Source organism: Melanerpes formicivorus, unplaced genomic scaffold (genome assembly GCF_026170545.1).
Source record: "Melanerpes formicivorus ecotype bairdi unplaced genomic scaffold, bMelFor1.0.p_v2 SCAF_10, whole genome shotgun sequence".
Taxonomy (NCBI): Eukaryota; Metazoa; Chordata; class Aves; order Piciformes; family Picidae; genus Melanerpes; species Melanerpes formicivorus.
In genome coordinates this window covers 8,501,250-8,522,455 of record NW_027142362.1, presented here as the reverse complement: position 1 = coordinate 8,522,455, position 21,206 = coordinate 8,501,250, and the positions used below count along the sequence as shown (strand labels likewise).

At 43.5% G+C, this 21,206-nt stretch overlaps 1 protein-coding gene across 1 annotated transcript; it reads right to left on the bottom strand.

The window, feature by feature from the left end:
- Window positions 1-524: 524 nt before the first annotated feature.
- Window positions 525-18,673, bottom strand: DIS3L (DIS3 like exosome 3'-5' exoribonuclease). The gene is made up of 17 exons (XM_068143531.1): window positions 18,527-18,673; window positions 16,011-16,164; window positions 14,870-14,995; window positions 14,112-14,247; window positions 12,744-12,920; window positions 11,784-11,862; window positions 10,357-10,536; window positions 8,842-9,011; window positions 7,907-8,068; window positions 6,920-7,167; window positions 6,132-6,224; window positions 4,918-5,451; window positions 3,795-3,949; window positions 3,519-3,697; window positions 2,749-2,894; window positions 1,128-1,302; window positions 525-1,054 (listed from the first exon to the last, which is right to left on the bottom strand). The coding sequence occupies exons 1-17, from the start codon at window positions 18,654-18,656 to the stop codon at window positions 743-745; spliced, it is 3,156 nt and encodes a 1,051-aa protein (XP_067999632.1). The 5' UTR covers window positions 18,657-18,673; the 3' UTR covers window positions 525-742.
- Between the last annotated feature and the right edge of the window lie 2,533 nt (window positions 18,674-21,206).

Here is a 21,206-nt window from a genome sequence, read left to right as displayed (position 1 = left end):
TTTCTTATAAAAGGGGAGTTACTAAACTTCAGAAGTTAAGCCTTGTATATACAGGCCCTCCACCCTTCCCTTCAACGAACACACTTCAGCATTGACCGAATTAGTCACTTTCTTCTGCTGCCTCTGCTTCCTGAGGCTCTGTTCTATCCTCTAATAGTCCTGCTTTTCCCTGCTCTGGAATGAACAGAACTCCACACATGGTAAAGCCCTGAGCCTGCCATTTCCCACAGCACAGACTGTTCCTAAGAGACAGAGTAGAACTTGGAACAGGTGCAGCGAGCTCATCAGCAGGTGTTATTTTATGCCAGATGTGCAGCTGGGAGATTGTAATCAACAACATTCTCTATTCTAGACTAGCATGGAAGAGTTTCCTTTTTATATCCTTGCAGCTATGAGTTAAACCTCCCTAAACAGCAGTGGAGGATAGCCAACTGGAGGAAGTAGTTAGGTTTTAAGAACTTAATTTATAGACAAGGAAAAGTAACTGAAAGATGGTTAAAAGTATTCGCCACACTCTCTTTGGTCTGGGAGATGAGATTTATGTACAAAATCTTTTACAAATTCATCCATGTTCATAATCAGGTAAAAAGAATTCTTATTTAAAATAGACATTTAGTTTCTTACTAAAAGGACTTTTGATTAGTTAAATAGACTGCTTTAAAAAACACCAAACACTCCAAACTTAATGATACAAAGTGAGGAGTAGCGGAATATCAACAAGCAGATGTTGCCAGGTTGCAGTTCAAGTTCTGATGTCAGCTGAAACATCCAGTAGGGCCAAATCCCTGATCTCCTCCAGCAGCTGGTACAGGCTGGCTCCCTTGGTCTGGCAGTACTTCTGATAGTCTTCATCAATGACTTCAGCTCTTGCCTTTTCCTGGGCACGCTGGGCTTCCTCTGCAGACTGACTGACTTCTTTTACCAGGTCAGATTTCACCAAGTGGAAATTCTTCCGGGAGACCTCTGTGGCTGAAGTCTGGTACGGTGCATTCTTCATTATCTCAAGCTTGATGGTGTCAGCATGGCAGTGTGAAGTCTGCACAAGTATTTTCACCTTCAAAGCAACATAAACAATATTATTTCTGATGGTGCTATTTCCTTTGACTTCCTCCAGGTTAAATACTCACCGTAATATGATCAAAAAGGCTTAATGTAACTGATTCTCCTGTAGTGGTAGTGGAAGTGATTTTACTCTGAGAGCGCTGTAGTGATCCAGGCTTCCACGCGCAGCTCCCATCACCTTGACGAGAGATGACTAAGCCTTCTTTGTTTTTCATGTATGCAGCACCTTTGATTCCATACCTACAAAAAAGCAGGTGAGCAGACAGAAGCTGTTCTAAGTGTCCACTCTTAACAGTTCTCTTCATCTGGAAACCAACATGGGGCCAGCTAGGATTATATGAAAGCAACATAAAGAGACAAACACTGATAATTCTGCTGCTGGGACACCAATGGGTGTTGTCAAAGAAACCCCTACCCAAAACTGGCATGAAGAGGGTGATTACAGTGTTGTTAAAGCAGTGATCCATGATCTTATGTGCTGGGTGGAGCCTGGTGTGGCCAGATGATGGAAGAGCAGCATTACAAGTTATTCCAGACAGCACTGGGAGGAAAAGAGTTGTCCATTTATAAAGGTTATGTAAACACCATCAGTGTACTTGTGCTGGGCTCTCTGGAAGGAAGCCTCTTGTGGTTGGGCAGGTTCTGGCACTTCAGCCATGCATCCAAGCCTCATGGAGTATGGGAGAGGACAGGCCTACAGTGTGCTGATTTACATCCAGGCTCACCTCCCCAGTCTGGGGCCAGGATGAAACAGCCCCTGGCTGTATTCATGGAAGTCTAGGGTGTTCACATACTGGCTTACTTTACCTTATCCCCACAGGATATGTGTGGTTTGGTTTAGTTTGTTTTCATTTCTCATACCTGTTGGCTAGCTTGGTACACAGCAGTGTTGCTACCAGCCATGCCCAGACACAAAGAGCATTAACAAAATGCCCAAAGCCAGCAAGGGAGAGGAAAGGTTGCTCTCTTCCCCCACCTTGAAGAGCTGGCTAAGCCTTATCAAAGGCAATGTTCTTCATGTTAGGGTGACCACTGCCATCTTACATCATTCACTTGTCAATTTATGACCAAAACACATTTAGTATATCATAAACCAAAGATTTAAAAGCTCAGAAATCAAAATGTAATGTTAGCTTTGTGCAGAGTTGTTATCTAATGTAAATCACAGGCTAGGCTCAGATGCAGCCATTTGTACGCCTCACTGCCACAACCACCACCATACAAACATCTCCTGTGCTTTGGTAGGTAGTCCTGTTGCTCTAGGTGATCCTGCTTTGGCAGGGGGCCAGGACTTGGGGATCTCTGGAGGGTTTTTTTCCAACCCATAAAATTTTGTTTCTGTGATTCCCTGCCTCCTACAAGGAGCAGCTGTTAAAAAGGTCCTCTGAGCCTGCAGAAGCCACAGCTTGGGGTGAGGGAAAAGAGCCCTGAGAATGCAGAGCTTTGTGCTTTGGAAATCCTACTGTTAAAAAAATATCCTTTCAAATAAATACATACACACTGCAGCACATCTTCCCCTTTCCTCAGGGGAGCTCCATTTCAGAGCTTTGCATGGCAAAGCACTGCTTATGAGTAACAATAATCTACACCACCAGGCCATGCTATGAACACTTCTCAAGAACCAGAAGTGTCTTCACACAACTTGAATAACACTTCTGTCTCCTCTTGAAGCTCTCATCAGCTCACCTGGGCACAAAGACCAGCACGCCGTTGGTCCGGATTGAGTAAATGACCCCGTCAGCTATGCAGCGCTCCTCTGCTTCAGGGGCTTTGTCTTTGAAGTACATGCACTGGAAGAGTTCTGTGGACTGCTTCTGAGCACGCTGGGCTGCCTGCAAGCACCCCCCCCAAAAAGGAGAAGACAAAACCACCTGTATGAGTATAAGAACGAGCTAATTTGGCTTTGATTTCCATCGATTCTTTATTCTGTTAGTTACTCCCTTGCCTGTCCCCAACAAAAATTACATTTAACAGGAAATCTGTAGTGAGGTGGGGGTCAGTCTCAAGTTACAGGATGAGAAGAAATGGCCTCAAGTTGCACCAGGGGAGGTTTAGGTTGGACATGAAAAATTCCGTCCCCAAAAGGGTTGTCAGACCCTGGAACAGGCTCTCCATGGAGATGGTTGAATCCCCTACCTTGGAGGGATTTAAAAGCTGCAGGAATGTGGTGCTGAGGGATACAGTTTAGTACCAGACTTGGTAGTTTAGTTAATAGTTGGACTCTATGAGGTCTTCTCCAACCAAAATTCTATGATTCCATTCTGTGTAGTACAGCTACAATATAAAGTCACCTTCATAACCCCTCTCAGAAGAAAAGTGGTATTTAAGTGACAAACCCTCAAAGCATTATAAATCCAAATGAGTGATACTGTGTCACAGTACCCCAAAGCCACAATGAGGACTGTTTTGTTTGGTACCATCCAAACACACAGAGACCTGCCCAGCCACCATCTTACCCTGTTTCTGTTATTAATGTGTTTGCACAGTTCCTGAAGGTCCTTATCACTGAACACATCATCCTTAACATCACCTTTAGCTTCACTCAGAGCCGCTGCTGTCAAGAGTCTGTGGACAACCATATCAGCATATCTTCTAATGGGAGAGGTGAAATGAGTGTACTTCTCCAGAGCAAGCCCTACAAGCAAAGAAGGAAGAGGTTTTAAGGAATCAACTCTTTCATGCATAAGAAAAGCAAAACCAGGAATAGGATAAGAACTAAAGTGCCAAGATACCATAATGATGGAACTCCCAGTCAGGACATGAGCCAGTTGAGAAGTAGAGAGCGTTAGACATGGCATGAGTGGCCATGGACCGCAGCAGCATGTTTACAATTGGATCCAAAGGGTCATTTGCTTTATCCAGAGACTCAGCCAGTGTTTTGTTAGACCTGCCAAAAAAGTGTTAATGGTGAAGGAAACTAGGCTGTCCCTGGTCAAAATAGCTTCGAGTTACAAACAGCCTACACAAGCACATCAACATTAATAGTTATCAAAACTATGAAAGAGAAGCAAAAGGACACTAAAATGTTCCACACAGTTTAGTAACTGTTCTTCTTTTCAGAAAAAAAAAGCCCCAGTTTTCCCCAACAGCCCAATCTCCTGCATCCTGAAGAACCAAGAGGGACTGGGGCAAAACCCCATCTGTGCTGTGCAAAACAGCAAGCCTGTCCAAAAGCTGTTCTGTACAGGAGAGCACAAGTGGGGCAAAGTGACATCCAAGCAAAAGGAGGAACAACTGATGCCCTTCACACTCTGTGGTATCCAGAAATGCCTCTCCACAGGATGAAGCTCACAGCCAGAAGTGACAAAGTAATTCTGAATTGTTTGGAGTCATTTCAAATGACTCTTGCACAAAACTGGAATTAAACACATACTCTTTTGCACTGCTATTCCAGGAAACGGCGTGCAAACCAGGCTGTTACAGAGCTTTGCCACTACACAGGGATTCTGTTTGGGTGTGTCTAAAATTATTCAGACACTGCCACAAGTGGCGTCTCCTGTTCAGAACATCATCTCCCACTCACATTGGTCACATTTTGGGTAGAATTGGTTTGCAGTGTCTCTTAACTTAAGGAGAAACTTCTTTGCTGTGAGGGTGCCAGAGCCCTGAAGCAGGCTGCCTAGAGAAGCTGGGGAGTCTCCCTCCCTAGAGTGATTTCAAACCCACCTGGACACTGTGATCCTGGGCAACCTGCTGTGCGTGACCCTGCTTTAGGAGGGGGTTGGACTGGATGATCTCCAGAGGTCACTTCCAACCCCCACCACACTGGGATTCCATGTGATGGTCTGTGACAATAACCTACCCAAACAGCCAATGTCTCGACTTTGATTAAAGCACTTAAGGGATAAAAGGTACCGTGTGTCCATGGAGAAACCTTTGGCACTGGCACATTCTCGAAGCTCAGTGAAAAATTCCTGCCGTGGCGGAGGGTGTTGGCGCAGCAAAGCCTGATGAGGGAAATGTTCTGCAATCTTTTTTGCCACCCAGTGGTTGGCAAGAATCATACATTCTGCTACAGTCTCGTGCACCTCCAGCGGCTGCTTGGGGATGAGATCATGGATATTGTGTTTATCGTCCAGCTGCACTCGGATTTCTACCCCCTCTAGCTCCAGAGCACCACGGCTGTCCCGCTTGGCTCGAACGTGTCGGGCTATATCGGTGAGTTTTGATATGGCCCAAACCAGTTCAGACAACTTCTTCTGTCTTGTTCTTTCATCCAAGTCTTTCAGTTCAAGGATATCACTAACAACACTTGTGTCTCCATCTAATAATCCCTGTGCTGCCTCGTACACTAGCTTGTACGCCGAGCGAATGATGCTCTTGTTGTAACAGACTCTCAGCACTTCGTAGGATTCTTTCTTTAGTTCCCACAGGACACTTACAGCATACCTTAAAGAGAGGATCACAATTGTTACAAATCTGCAAGTTGCATTCTGTTTTGGTGGTTTTTTTTTTTGTTGCCAACATCTTTTTCTTCATGAACCAAACCAGTGAGCAGCCTGAGCCAGGCAGACATGGGGATCCTACCTGTAATGTGATACTGCAATACCACTAATACCATTTGCCTTTCACTCCTCTGTATCACAACTCAATAAATGAGGACCAACTACATCCACAGCATGTTCAATCCACCAGTAGAGGCAGAGTACCCCAAAGATTAATGGGCTACATCTCTTCTAAAGCATAACTACACTGCAATAGTTATCTTTATTCATTTTTATTTTAGTCAGATGCATCTACAGTGCCCCTATCTGCACCCTGCACATCCTTGTGCCATCCTCCCCATTAACCCTGTAAATTGTACTGAAGTGGGGTAATGGCATGTCTGAGAGCAGGACAACAGTGGAAATTGTGACCATTCACAAGGGTGCAAGCAGAACACAAAGATGCCTTCACCTTCAGGCTGCTGTTCAAATACAAATCAAATTGCTAAGGGTACAGATAAACATTAGTGGAGGATGAGACAATGATTGTGTTCAGCTATTTGTGGCTCCATGCTATTTGGCTTACAAATAGCAGTGCAAGCTTCAAAAAGCAACTGCAAAAGCATCTGGTACCCCAAATCTTACCTATCAACTCCACTGAGAAGAGAGCAGACATCAGCACTCAAGACAGAGGGCAGCATGTCATAACGGCGATCCGCTAAATAGTAAGTTGTTGCCCTGAGGAATAAAATACATTTAGTGTTCTTCTCACAAGAACCCACTGGTTTCTATTCCCATTTGTGGTATCATCTGCAAATGCCATTAAAGGCAGAGCTAGGGCTGCACAAAGCACATTCAGCTAAGAAAAGAACCTTTATCAGCTACACCAAACATCTCTGCTGGTTCTACAGTTTCCATGTCTTTGCATCTACAGAGAAAACATTTCATAAAGTGAGCCTGCAGTGTAAGTTCAAAACAGTGGCAATAACACACACAAAAAAAAAGAATGGAGTATTTGGCATATTAAAACACGAGACTGGATGTTAAAACAAGCTGGGCAAATACTTCTGGAATTAATCTAAGACTTAATTCCATTTTGTGGGTATTTGTGTGAAGATTCATCTCCCTTGGAATGCAAACAAGTGATCTGTAAATACTTCACATCACTCATGTTCAGGTAGACTGTAAAGCAAATAGCAGCAATTAAGGAAAGATAAACTATAACTCTGTTGAGCAATTTTGCAGTCAAAGGGTGAAGGTAGGTTAGAAAGTTTCTTCCCCAGCAGGCCTTTCTTATCCAATAAAAGCAGAATACCACTAGTTATATATTAGTTTTAATAAGCTGTTTCCGTGACATGAAAGAATGACTCCTCTCTTCCAGTATTTCCTTAAGGCATCTCCATAAGTTTTCTAATTTTTAGGAAATCACTTACCTGGCTCTGGCTTCAACATCTGTGTAAGAATTTGCTGCCACAAAATGTGTGACATCTGCAATGTGAACACCTAACTCCAGATTGCCGTTGGGCAGCGCTCTGACAGACAGTGCGTCGTCCACATCCTCACAGCCTTTTGGGTCAATGCTGAATATCAAGTGTGTATCTCTCAAGTCAAGACGTTTTTTTTCCTCCTCTGGACTCACTTTCCAGGGATTCTCTGCAGAACTCACAGGCATTTCACTCATCTGCACAAAAACATTATCGACGATGAACACACAATTACATCTTTGCTACAAAAAGAAGCCGATGACATAGACTTAATTAGCTGGCCCTTTTCTGCAGTACTGCAGTATTCTGCGTACTTTATCATCCTGGCCAATTCTAGGCATTTTCCAAGCCAGTCTATTACATTTACTTTATAGAAAGTATGAAATGAAAGTGAAAAGAAACCTACACTTTATTAACAACTGATACAACTAGGGTGATACTGCAGCTCTGGCAAACATAACCAGTGCCTGTTGGTTTTTTTCTCTATGAGAGCTGCTTCCCCTTCCGGCTGAAGTCAAAAGGATTTAAGAGAATGATTTTAGCAGGACCATACCTTTAGGATCAGTACCATAAACACATTAAAGGCAGCAATATCTTAAAAGTCTACCTCAAATTAAAATGAAGAGTTTGTAATCCCAAAATCCCAGCGTGGTGGGGACTGAAGGGACCTCTGGAGATCTAAGAAAATCCCCCTGCTAAAGCAGGAGAGCCTTCTCCTCATAGCAAACAGATTATCTTAAAAGCACATCAGTTGAAAATTCATAGTGTCTATAGAACCACTGATCCAAAAGTAAGCCCAGAAAAATAATCTACAGATACTTTTTGGCTTTCCAAACCTGTTAGCAACTAAGACATTCAGCTGTAAGAGGGTGCCCCCACTCTGAATAGATGAAAACCTGGTAACAGAGAAAAAAATGCATCTAATCAAAGACTAACCTGGATTTCTGAGAAAGGGGCAACACAAATGCTGTTCTCCACCAGAATGGCTGCAATTTCCCCCTCAAGATCTCCAATTCTTCCTAGAACTCTCACAAAGTGTCCATTTGGATACACAGAAGTTGACTCCCAGGAATCAATACGCACAACAACTCTATAGTCCTGCAGCGAGACAATGCTGTTAGAGCAGCAGTCTGCTCCTGACAGACAATCAGTAAGAACACCTCTTCAGGGGCAAGTAAGGCTATCCAAGACTGGCAACTCCAAAAACTTTACAGAAATGAAAATGAAACCCACAATGAGAAGCACACAAATAAATACTGAGAATTTAATTTCTTTCCTGACCAAAGACCCACTTGGGGTCATTGTATGGAGAACCTGTCTTGAAATATAACAAATAAAAGCAAACCCAAGAGGTACACAAAGATTCTTATACCAGGAAGGGCACAACTGGAATTTACTTTTTTGCTGTGAAGAAGTACTTAACTTTAAAAGGTAAAAGCAGCTAGGAATGAATGAGCCCATATTTCTAATGGCTGGCTAATTGTCACAATTCACGATCAAGCTGTTGGAAAGCTCTCCTTTCTTTCATCCACTTTTATATAGTCACAGATCAGATAAAGCCACACAGGCTGTTACAATTTATACCTCTATTATGACCTTTAATTTATGAGTTAAAAAACCACATCAAGAAGTACAGAAATGCTTAGGGTACCTGGATTGTGACTCAAATCCCAAACTCAAAGAAGCTTTATCCACTGAAGCTGATGTGGTTTTGACAAGATTTGAGCACATTCCTCCAAGGCAGAGAATGAACTACTCTCACAGACTTCACTTTACTAATGGCTTTCCCCATGGTTCTGCCAAAAGAAACATCACTAGAGCATCTAACACTCGCAGGAATACAGACTAAAGAAACACTTCTGTCCAGTTACCTGTAACGCTTCAGCTTGCTGGGTGCTGATCCGGATTTTGGGAATCCGGTAGTCCCAAGGTGTCACAAGCACTTTCTGAGAATTTCTGCTCTGAGGCTGGATCTCTTCTTTAGAGGGGAAAGTCACCACATAATCCCTCCAGTTCTTTTGAATGATTCCAACCACTTTACCTTTTAATGAAAGATATTTTTGGCTGTACATTAAACAGGAGCATGAAAGTAACTATGTAGGAGGTACAGAAGATTCACTGCTTTGTAGTAAGAACTGAAGTGCCCACAAATCTGTATTACAGTTGCTAACAACATATGGTATGCAGACAACACTGTAAGTTTGTTTTAAGTTATCACTGGAACAGACAGATTTTAATGAGCTTTTATTTATGTGACTAACCCATTGTAAAGATTTCAACTGATGCAGGATATAAGTTCTTCAGAGAGATTCCCACTACTACTGAAATGTGGCCAAGTCTAGTACAAAATACAATTTTGAATGGTAAATATCAAAATTAATCAGCATTTTCTTGCAGGAAGAGAACTAACCTGAAACTTTGAACTCAGCAAAGCAGTATTTTCAACTAGGACTCTGATGTGTTGTGTGTCACACTGTAATGGGAGCTGGATACTTCTTCACCTAACAAAAAATGTTTTCATCTTGAGCATCCTTTGTCATCAGGGAATTCAAAGGATGCTGTTATCTTTTCTGTATAATCAGCAGTGATAGTGGGAGCTGAGGGCACACTCTGGTCTGAACTAGCATGGCAGTTGGTCTCTTCAAGAGCTGTGAAGAGTGACATCATGTATTGGAGTAGCAAAGTAATGCCAGCTCAGTATTTTAGGAAGAAAACTACAACAACTCACCTATTTATGTTGAAAATCAAGGGAAAAGAGCATATAGAAAGAATCCAGTGGCCTTCTTGTTGGGATGTTAGAATGCTTTAATTTGGATCATTATTTAAATTTACTATGGTGCACAAAATGTGAGAATCACAGTGTCCTGCTTTAGCTGGGACAGAATCCCAGGCCCACCATGGGCTGAAGGCTGTCAGCAGTTTGGAGTCAGAGAGGGCAGCTGAGCTGAGCTGGCCACAGCTGTATCCCAGACCAGAAACATCCTGCTCAGTATTAAGGGGAAAGTTTGCTGAGGGTGGGGCCTTCCTGCTTGGACTCCTGCTCTTGTTTTGGTTCCTCCTGACCCTGCTCCTCTTTCATCTTCTTCTGATGACTGCATTCCTGTTTACTGCAGCCACCCTCCTCTCACTGGGCAGAGTATAACTTGATATACTTTGCATTGGGATCAGTTTGGCTGTTCCATTAAATTCGTTGTCATTTCAACCTATGCATCTTCTCTCTTCTGTTTCTCCCAATTTCCCTATTCTGTCAAGGAAGGGTCATTAAGTGATAGAGCAACTGCTAGATTTTAGCCCTGGATGGAGGCTAAAAATAGACACACATAATGAGAGAAGGGACTATAAAATAACAGTACAACACAGCATGGACCCTTAACAAAATATGGTACCTGTGGGCATAGGGTCACCAGTGGTCTCTGCAGGACCTTTATCCTCACTCTCATTTTCACAGAGAGCAACAGTCCTTCCTTTCCATTCCTGCAAAGGCAGTAACTCAACAGCCACCACATCACCATGGATTGCACGATTTCGAGCTCTGGCCCCATAAATAAGGATGTCACTTTGAAGTTCTAAATTTAAAACAGAAAGAAATAGAACTATAAACTGCTCAACAATTCAAATCCCTCTGCTCTTGGCAGCATTCTGCTGAAATCAAGAGAAAATGACATTTGCAATATGACTTCTTCCCAAAAGGACCACTGGCAAGTAATTAAAATTGCAAGAAAAATAGAACTTTTAAAAATTGTAAGTAGATATTAAGCAATTCTCAAGTGAACTCCTGGGTAAAAAGCAGCTCTATCATGGAAACCATTGCCACAGGATTCTGGGCAGGGTGCAGAATAAAACCAGTTTTGAAATAATGATGAGTGCATTGAATACTGGTTTGATTGCAGGGTCTGTCACAGGAACACTTGGAAGTACTTGGTACTGGAAGCTGGAACAATGCATTGGCACAAGGATAATGGGCTGTTCTGACAAGGGTATTTATGGCATTGTTCAGTCTGGAGAAAAGGAGGCTGAGGGGAGACCTTCTGGCTCTCTACAACTCCCTGAAAGAAGGTTTGAGCCAGGTGGAGGTTGGTCTCTTCTCTCAAGAAACAAGTGAGAAGACAAGAAGAAAAGGCCTCAGGTTGCACCAGGGGAGGTTTAGGTTGGATATTAGGAACAATTTCCTCCCAAAAATGGTTGTCAAGCCCTAGAACAGGCTGCCCAAGGCAGAGGTGGAGTCCCCATCCCTGGAGGGATTTGAAAGCCATGTAGACATGAAACTGAAGGCCATAGGTTAGTGGTGACCTGGCAGTGCTGGGTTAATGGTTGGACTTGACCTTGAAGGTCTCTTCCAACCTGAACAAGTCTATGATTCTATGATTATTCCTAACTCATACCAGAAAGGCAATACTGGTGTTCCAATCTGATCCAAAAGGTATTTCTCCTATTATGTTCACAAGAATCAGCTTCCTAATTATGTCAGTATCTATGCAAACACTGATTTCAGTCAAATGAGCAAAGCAGACAGGTAACAATTTGCATCAGTATTCAACTTCAGAAGAGGTCTAGGGAAACCTGTTAGCAAGATAAGTCCTAAACATGGCCAAAAGGTACTAAGAAGGAGGATGCAAAAGGTATTGGTTTCTCACATGGACCATCTTCTGGGTTCACCTTCAGCCTCCCTTCCAGCCCATGATAATAACCCAAGTATTGAAGTAACTTAGCTTTCATCTTAACATCTGAACAGCTACATAGATATGGCTACATGGCTTCAGCTAAAAGTATAAGCAGTGTCAAAAAGGCATTGTGGAAACCCTCATTTTTTCACCTGTTTCTTTGCTGGCAAATCCCTGAAGTCGAACAAAAGCTTCCAGTTGTGCTCTGTGCTTATTGACATTCAGTGTGCCCTAAAAGAAAAAGAAACTGGTCAGCAGAATGGAACAGTGAGACCCCTAAATAGCCAACTCTAAAGTATAGCATTTTAGTTTTCCTTTTTTTTTTAGATAAATTAGTAGGTCTTACTGGTATGCAAGTGGTTTTGAACACAACTGTTCTCTCTATAGGGGGAAACGTACAATGCAGAACTTTAAGTACCTGCTTGTGGGAGGGAATGGTTAAGTTCTCTTAATGCTCAATTTAATTGTAAGATGGTAAAGGTCCTTTAATAAAAAGCACAGGCAGTGTGAGATTACTTCTGCTGCCAGCCTCAGTATGGAATCTGGAGTTACTCCTACAAACCTCAGCCTTTCTGTTCATGTCCTGTCCTCTCTTTGCTGGTGAAATTCTCGAGAAAAGAATAAACTACTACTTCTAATTCTTTATATTATTTTAAGAGGAGGATACTTGTCCACCAACAATCCATATTAAGGCCCTGAGCAGCCATAAAATCATAAATTAATTTCAGTGAGAGATCTCCATGCCAATGAAGTAAGAAATGCTGCCCTTGTGCAACATTTTTCATATTTAAGAATGCGATCTAGCTGCTTCATGTCACACCTGGTTTCTCAGTTTATAGGTATCTCATATATCAGCATGAAGAAAAATCCATAGTAATTTTAAGGTCCTCAATAACAAATTTTCATTTTAACTTCTCCAAGAGAAAAAAAGCCCACATGTTCAAAAGATGAAGCAGGAGAGATATTTTGAGACTCCTAATCCCTTCCTCTAACTCTTCCTTTTTTGTTCTCTTCCTCTCTTCCCACTATAGCACTACTTCTTTATCCAGTCTAATCCAGGACCAAGCACCAGACTGCACTGTTGTGTGTGTGCTTTCTATACAGCAAATCACCTGTATGTATCTTCCAGATTTGATCCCAGCCTCCAATATTTCCAGAGGTAAGTGCTCAGGATATTCTTTCCCTTTGTTTTCTTGGCTTTCGCTCTCCCGTTCACCCTGAGCTTGAAGTATGGAGTCAAAGAGTTCATGGGCAGCTTTTAAGTCAGGCCAAAAGTTATCCAAGTAATTCTGTATGCAAAGATATAAACAATTATTGAAAGGCCTCTGTTCTTGCAATAACACGTTTTGAAAGCCCAAAATGGACAAGAGCTGTCTCGTATGCTGTACACAAACAGCACTACTGAGTAATCACAGAATGGTTTGGGTTGGAATGGGTCTTAAAGACCACCTAGTTAGAAACACCCTGCCATGGGCAGGGACACCTCCTACTAGACCAGGTTGCTCAAGGCCCCATCCAACCTGGCTTTATATGCTTCCAGCTTTGAATCCTCCACAACTCCTCTGGGCAACCTGTTCCAGTGCCTCACCACCCTCATGGGGAAGAATTTCCTCCTAATGTTTAATCTCAATCGAGTTTCTGCCAGTTCAATGTCTCTGCTCTGAACACCACAGATTCATTCCAGATTCAACTTAACTCATTTACTAAATACAACAAAGGAGGCATGACTGTTAAGAGAGCATTCTAAATCAGAGTCACAAACTTTTACTACTGATACACCCTATCCCTGGCTACATACTACTTGTAAAGTACCAGAGCAGAAAAATCAGACTGGCAGCCCATGATTTGGGCCACTTTCCATTGCCCCACAGAAATAAAAAAAACTCAAAGTATTACCATTTTTTGTATAGCTTTAAGGTAAATGTTTGCATCTGGTTTTACTCAACCCCCTTTCATGGCTAAACCCACACCCCCCATCTACATATCCTGCTAAATACAAGCAGTATCAGAGATCAACAATGAAATGCAGAATGAATCATCTTCTCACACATCACTCTGGCCTAAGTAGTCAAGGCTAAACTAAACTGGCACAATAATGCTGATGGATATTTAGGTTCCAGCTGTTTATGGACAACCTGCACTACTGCTTTAGACAGCTGGCTGAGGTAAGTTATCATTGCTCATCAATGCCCAATTCCTTAAAAACAAGAAAAACAATGAAAAGGGTTCCTAAGAAAGATGACCTCTATCTTCAGAGTAGCTGTTTTTCAGTTCTCTGCTTTCCTCACTGCCACCATCTTTTATGACATTTCCATGACTGACATCTTTGCTTTCTTTGATAAATGAAGACATGAGTTAGCATCATAGCTTTCTTAAATGTGAACTCTGAAGTGATTTGCAGTATACACTGGGCTTTAATGTACTTGCTTCATCATTTTGATGCAGCATAAAGGAAACCTTTTATTTTTCTGGCATGTTACCTTGAAGGAAATCACAAACACTCCTTCTGTTTCATTTCCGTACTGCCTGATAGCATCTTCATCTTCTGTTACCATAACAACTGGCATCTGCCCCAAGCAGTGATGATAATACCAGACTGCTGCATTGTAAATACTCCTAGAACACCAAAGTTTGAAATCAAATTTCTGGCATATCTCATTTTCTACTTGCAAGACATTTGCAGGATTTCCATAAACAAGATTTTGGTTTAACAGGCACTCTTTCGAGATGTATACACCAAGCTACATAAACTTCATAGCTGCAAACATTTTTATGTGCTGTACTTAAGCCCTGAGAATAGAGCAAAATGAAATGATTCCTCCCCAATACATCCACTTGTGCCCAAGCTGCATCCTAACATATTGTTCCTCTGAGTGGAAGTTTATCAAAAGCACGTGGAACTGCTCCCACGCTGTGGTGTTTGCAAGCTACCAAACATCACATCTAACAGTCCAGTCAGGTGTGTGTGATCTGTTTATTATGCTAAAACATTCTTTTAAATGTCTGTGTAAATTCAAAATGAGCTGATTTTTTAGCTTCATTGTGTTTGAGTACATTTTTGTCTATTTTCCTATTAAATCAATGCTGACCTTTTATTAATCACAAAAGCACAATCTAGGCTTTCAGTTACTGCAGACTGTTCCAGAGCTAAGCAGAACACGAGTGGGAACTCTTAGGTACCCAGTGCATGCTAATATTCCTAAGTACAATGTCACAATGTGGTCCAGCGTAGCCCTACCTGGTCTGCCATTTCTCCGTGGGTTCTCCCTTCTGTCTTGGCAAGTAACAGTGCTGGTGGAATTCGTTAGCAAACACAATGCAGTCATGCCGAGCATCCTTGACTAGACTTCGTAACTTGTAGTGTCTGGAAAACAGAAAGGATAAATACTCATAAAATTGCTCTGGTTGGAACCAGACCTTTAAGATCACATGCAACCATTACCTAATTCTACCAAGTTTGGCCCTAAACCATGTCCCTCAGCACCACATCTCTGCCTATTTGAAACACCTCACGGGGTGAGGAATCAAGCATCTCCCTGGATATCCTATTCCAGTGTTCAACAAGTCTTTCTTCTAATACCCAACCTAAACCTGCCCTGGTGCAACTTGAGGTCATTTCCTCTCACCCTATCACTTGCTACTATGGAGACCAACCTCTACTTCATTACAACCTCCTTTCAGGTAGCTGTAGAGAGCAATAAGGTGTCCCCTGAGCTTCTTTTTCCCCAGACTAAACAACCCCAGTTTCCTCTGCCCTCCTTATAAGACCCCTTCTTCTCCAGACTCTTCTATAGTCTTGTGCTTTCTTTTGATGATGCTGTTTTAACTCCAGACGGAAATACAGCTGAAAACCTTAAGGAAATGTACTGTCATGCACAAAGAAATGAAGTCATTAAATTACACACTGATGATAAAACTTAAACCATCATCTATAAGCAAACTTTTCTAATTCCCATTATGGATGCTTCTGCTGTTATGAATGCATAGGTTAAGTACAATATAATAGTATTAACTGCTCCCCAAAGAGAAAGGCCCTGTCTTTAACACAGCAAACCAAAACCAAGTCAATAAATTATCTGTGGCAGATGATATATCGTTACTGCAAAGTCTCCTGTCACAAGCCATCTGATCAGTGAGTAATTCTACAGGTACACTATTGCTTCTATCAAGTGAAAAACTGACAAGCATTGATTCCCATGGGTCACAATGGATCCAGTTCTTTCCCTTCTGTGAAACCACATTAGGATGTTTGAATGACCTAAAACCAAAATCACCACAGGCTCTTTGCTGACTTTGGGTTACTGTGCTTAAATGTATATTTTTACAAAGTATCCTTACTTCAATTTTAAATTAAAAATAAGTTAGTACAGGATAAATACCTGCGTCCTTTTTGGTGTTGCACGGCTTGGCATACTGTCTGCATGAAAATAATACCTTTCAGCTCTGGAAACTCAAGAATCTCAAGGTAATCTTGAACAATCTTGCAGTCAGGGACAACATAATGTGTAACATCATCTGATAACAGCTTGGCATCTAAAATACAATCCAGAGTTTAAAGGTCTGAAGTTTCAGCTGCAATCCTGCATGCTTAAAAATACTCTCAGATGTCAGGAAATTGGAGTTGTGTACCCTCAAAGCTATACATAGCTCTTTTTCTCATGAAAAAAATTGTGACTACTGTGGTACAATCCCTAAAATTCATGAAACCTTTTTCATCCACTGATGCCAAAATTTAGTGCAAATTCTACCCAAATGTGTGAAATGTGTGCCCTTTCATTAGGAAAAGGAAGCAACAGTCTTTTTTTCTCCACATCCCTATGAAAAAGACACCATAGACCTGCCAGAGAAAATCCTTCAGGGTAGAATAGAATAGAATAGAATAGAATAGAATAGAATAGAATAGAATAGAATAGAATAGAATAGAATAGAATAGAATAGAATAGAATAGAATAGAATAGGAAAGGAATTAACCAGGTTGGAAGAGACCTTTGAGATCATCAAGTCCAACCTATCATCCAACACTATCTAATCAACTAAACCATGGCACCAAGTACCCCACCCAGTCTCTTCCTAAACACCTCCAGTGATGGTGACTCCACCACCTCCCTGGGCAACACATTCCAATGGCCAATCACTTTCTATGAAAGAGTGATTCCAAGGAGTGCAGAATGATGCATAGTCCTGTTACACTGCTTCCACAGAGCTGGAGCTGTTCAGCCTGGAGAAGGCTCCAGGGAGACCTTTGAGCAGCCTTCCAGCATATGAAGGGGGCTACAGGAGATCTGAAGAGAGACTGTTCACAATGGCATGTAGTGAAAGGACAAGGAGTAATGTCTTCAGACTGGAAGGAGCAGGACTGAGGTTAGACATCAGGAAGAAATTCTTCCCCAAGAGGGTAGTGAGGCAATGGAACAAGTTGCCCAGAGAAGTGGCGGAAGCTCACATTTAAGTCAAGGAGAGGGGAAGTTAGGTATGGGAAGAGAGGTGAGACTCTGCTTCTGGAATGTGCCTCCAACTTATCCTTAAGGAATTTGTAACCAACTGGAATACATTAGGAAGGAGAAACTATCACTAGTCCTCATATCCCAGAGAGCAGTAATATACTACACTTCCTTCTGTCCTAAATTTGCACGTACACCAGGAAGGACAACATCTCTGTCAATTTCAGTTCAGAATCAGAATGGTTAAAATTCTCTACCTTTTCTTCTAGGTAAACAAATATTCTGGTAAATTTAAGTAGGTTGGTTATTTTGTTAGTTATTTGCCCAGTTGGTTTCCTGCACTAAATAAATTCTGCTATTTAACAACAACAAAAAACCACCCCTGAAATATCAACCAAAGGTCACATGATGATCTATGATGCACAAAATAGCACCACAGTATGTAAAAACGACAACAAATCTAGATATCCGAGAGGCTGGCAGACTTCTCTTGTCTGAGATGGCCAGACAGAACACAGGCAACTACATCTAATGAACAGAAGTGACTGCTGGCGCAGAATTGGGACTGCTTCAAGATAACAGCTTGGCCCCACTGTAAGAATTAACAGGTACGTATAGATTTGATTCTATACATTCATTCTACAAAGCAGCACCCTGCAGAAATGAAGGCGATTTAAAAGGTCTTTTTTAAAAGGGAAGCATGAAACGGGTACATTCCTTTACCCATCTATCACTGTAAACTGTTGGCAGTTAAACCCTGTAACAACCAACTTCTCAGCCGCTTTTTCTCTTAACACCTCGTTGATCTCTGAAAGAGTTTGCTTTGAGAAGTCGTTCTGCTACAGCCTTGACTTGGTGCCGTTTCACTTTTATCTTTTTTAGCACCATTCCCACCTGGCTCGGGACGGCAGCGGAGAGCCTGGGACAAACTACCGGTGCCCACACGTCTCCGGTACCCGCACACCACCCCAGCCCCCCGCTCCTCCGGCTCTCTCCCGTCATTTCTCCTTCCTTCACCACTGGTCCCGCTCGCTGCTTTCTGCACCCGCTCCCGGTCCCACCGGTTCCTGTCAGCCCACCCCACTACAGAACCCATGTAAGGCAAGGCCGTGTGGGTCACCTCCACTCTGGGATTAACCTGTGCACGGGCATCTCCTCTGCCCAGGGATCACCCTCTGCCCAGGGATCACCTTCTGCCCGGGGATCACCCTTTGCCCGGGGAGCACCTGTGCCCAGGGAGCACCCTCTGCCCAGGGATCACCTTCTGCCCGGGGATCACCTTCTGCCCAGGGATCACCTTCTGCCCGGGATCACCCTCTACACCCAGCTTTGGAGATGAGACACCACAGCGCCCAGGGACAGGCTGTACACCGGTCCAGCTTGGTCAGCCCGGACCCCTCTGCCCCTTCCCCCTGGAAGCCCGACCTGCCGCCTCCCGGCGGCAGCCCCCTCACCGCGCGGACAGGCGGCCCGGCACAGGGCGCTGCGGCAGGGCACGTCGGGCCGCAGGTAGTGCTCCCGCACGACGCGCACCGAGCGGCCCTGCTGGCCCCGCAGCTGCAGCACCTTCTCCGTGCGGAGCATTGCGACGGCGGGAAGCGGCGGCCGCGCGGCCAGGCCCGCGGCTCCCACAGCGCTTGCGCATGGCGCCGAGGGCGGTGCAACCGTGAGAGGCAGGGCCACGGTGGAGGGGCGGGCAGAGATCGGGCAGAGATCGGGCAGGAGGTTGTGGTAGCAGGAGGGAGGAAATTGAGGGGTGGCTGTAAGGCAGTCGGAGCGGTAGCGGAGGGCGGACGGGAGGGAGCAGAGGAAACATGACGGGTCGGAACATGACGGACAGGCAGGAGCGAGATGAGAGAACCGGGCCTGCAGCAGGGCTACATAAATGCCAGTGTGTGAACCTCCATGGTCTTTCATGTCAATTTCCCAGAGAAATTACAGAATCATAGAGTGGCTTGAGTTGGGAGGGACCTTAAAGATCCTCTAGTTCCAACCTCCTGCTGTGGGCAGGGACACCTTCCACTAGATCAGGTTGCTCAAGGCTTTCTCCAACCTCGTCTTTAGACACAGGGATGAAGCACCCACCACTTCTCTGGGCAACCTGTACCAGTGTCTCGCCGCCCTCTTAACTTCTTTCTGATGTCCGATGTAAACCTATCCTCAAGTTTGACACAGAGTGCCTTGTCCTGTCACTACAAGCCCTTGTGAAAAGGGCTCCTCCAGCTTTCCTGTAGCCCCCTTCAGGTACTGGAAGGCTGCTGTAAGGTCTCCCTGGAGCCGCCTTTTTTCCAGGCTGAACAGACAGAGCTCACTCAGTGTCTTCACAGGAGAGGTGCTCCAGCCCTTTGATCATCTTTCTGGCCCTCTTCTGGACCTCTTTTTGCTGTCCTTCTTATGTTGCGGGCTCCAGAGCTGGACGCGGTACTCCAGCTGAGGTCTCACGACAGCAGAGTGGAGGATGAGAATCACCTCCTTTGACCTGCTGGCCATGCATCTTTTGATGCAGCCCAGGACACAGTTGTCTTTTGGGGCTGACAGAGCGCGTTGCTGGCTTGTGTCAAGCACCTCATTGACCAGCACTGCCATGTCCTTATCTGCAGGGCTGCTCTCAGTCCACTCATCACCCTTTCTGAATTTGTATTTGGGATTGCCCTGGTCCAGGTGCACAACCTTGCACTTTGCCTTGTTCAACTTCATGAGGTTGGCATGGACTCGCCTCTCCAGCCTGTCAAGGTCCCTCTGGATGGTATCCCTTCCCTTCAGAATGCCAACCATATCATACAGCTTTGCATCATCCACAGACTTGCTGAGGGTGCACTTGATCTCACTGTCCATTCCTCAGACTGACTGGTTTTGTGTAATCACTTGCCAGCGCTCTGGAAGTTGGGATGGTGAACCCAGCTAGCATGCGTGAGGAGTGCAACCCTAATGTCAACTTGTTTTATAGTTGGCACCAATATTGTTCACATTTATGGAGGAGAGGATAAAGACACTCAAAGATTAAGTCTAGTCTAGTCAAGATCAAATAGAAAAGCAGTGGAAGGTCCTGAGAGCAATTCATCGTTTCTGGGTCTGAGTCAGTGCTCTGTAATGCTGTAAGTCTGGCGTGTTGACTATTAGAAAATCATTCCTACTTTCTCAATTCCCTGCATCATAACCTCAGTTGAACACAAATGCATGGTGCCAAGTATCTAGTATTTGTCCTTATGAGGGAAAAAGACTGGGAAAGAGCCAAGGCAGTATGTCACTGTATGTTCCTGTTTATTCTGCTTCTTATTTTTCACATGTTTTATAAAACGTGTATCTCTAGTGACTAATACTTCTAAGTAACCACTTGGTGCCAGTAAATGGAAGCACCATCTGTAAGGAACTGATTTGCAGAAGCCAAGTTCTCAAACATATGAGGAGGAGGAGGTGTTATAACTTGGTGAGAGACGACCGAAGTGTAGACTTGGTTTTGGTAGTCAAGATGATTTTAGATGTATTATGTAAGCAGGATGTGAGAGGAAAGGCGTAATGGAGACCAAAATGATGGAGCTCTTGTTCAGTAGAAAGAAAGCTGAAATAACCAGTGGTGATAGAAAGGGGAAGAAAGCCACAACATCAGGGGGAAAAGACATTTAATTCAGATTGGAATGCAGTAGATGCTGGTTGCTGACACAGTGAAGAGCACAGACCAGTGTGCTTACTCAGTGTCATTCAATGACAGCAATAAAACGAAGGTTAATTAAATGAAAGTGATGGAGACCGCTGCTCTCACTTGTTCACTGTTTCACAGACAAAAATGTAAGGTCTTTGGGCTAAGTTCATGCATTGCTGACACTGCTGAGTAGCCGCACTCTTAGTTCTAATATCATAGTCAGAAAATGTTCAAAATTTTCAGTTTCCCCCCTCTCTTCTTTCTTCCTTTGGAGAGCAACCTCATATGAGTAAAAGCTAAAGGCTGAGTCAACGAAGTCAAAGGTTGAGTCACTGAAGCCAAAGAGACCTGTTTACAATTTATCTAACAACTCAGTTTGTGCCAGTGAGATCACAGACAAACTTTTGTGCTCATCTGGCAATTGTCTTTATACATGGCAAGAATTTTGTGCAAGAGCATCTTTAATTGCTTAAAACAAAATGCCCAAATGTTCA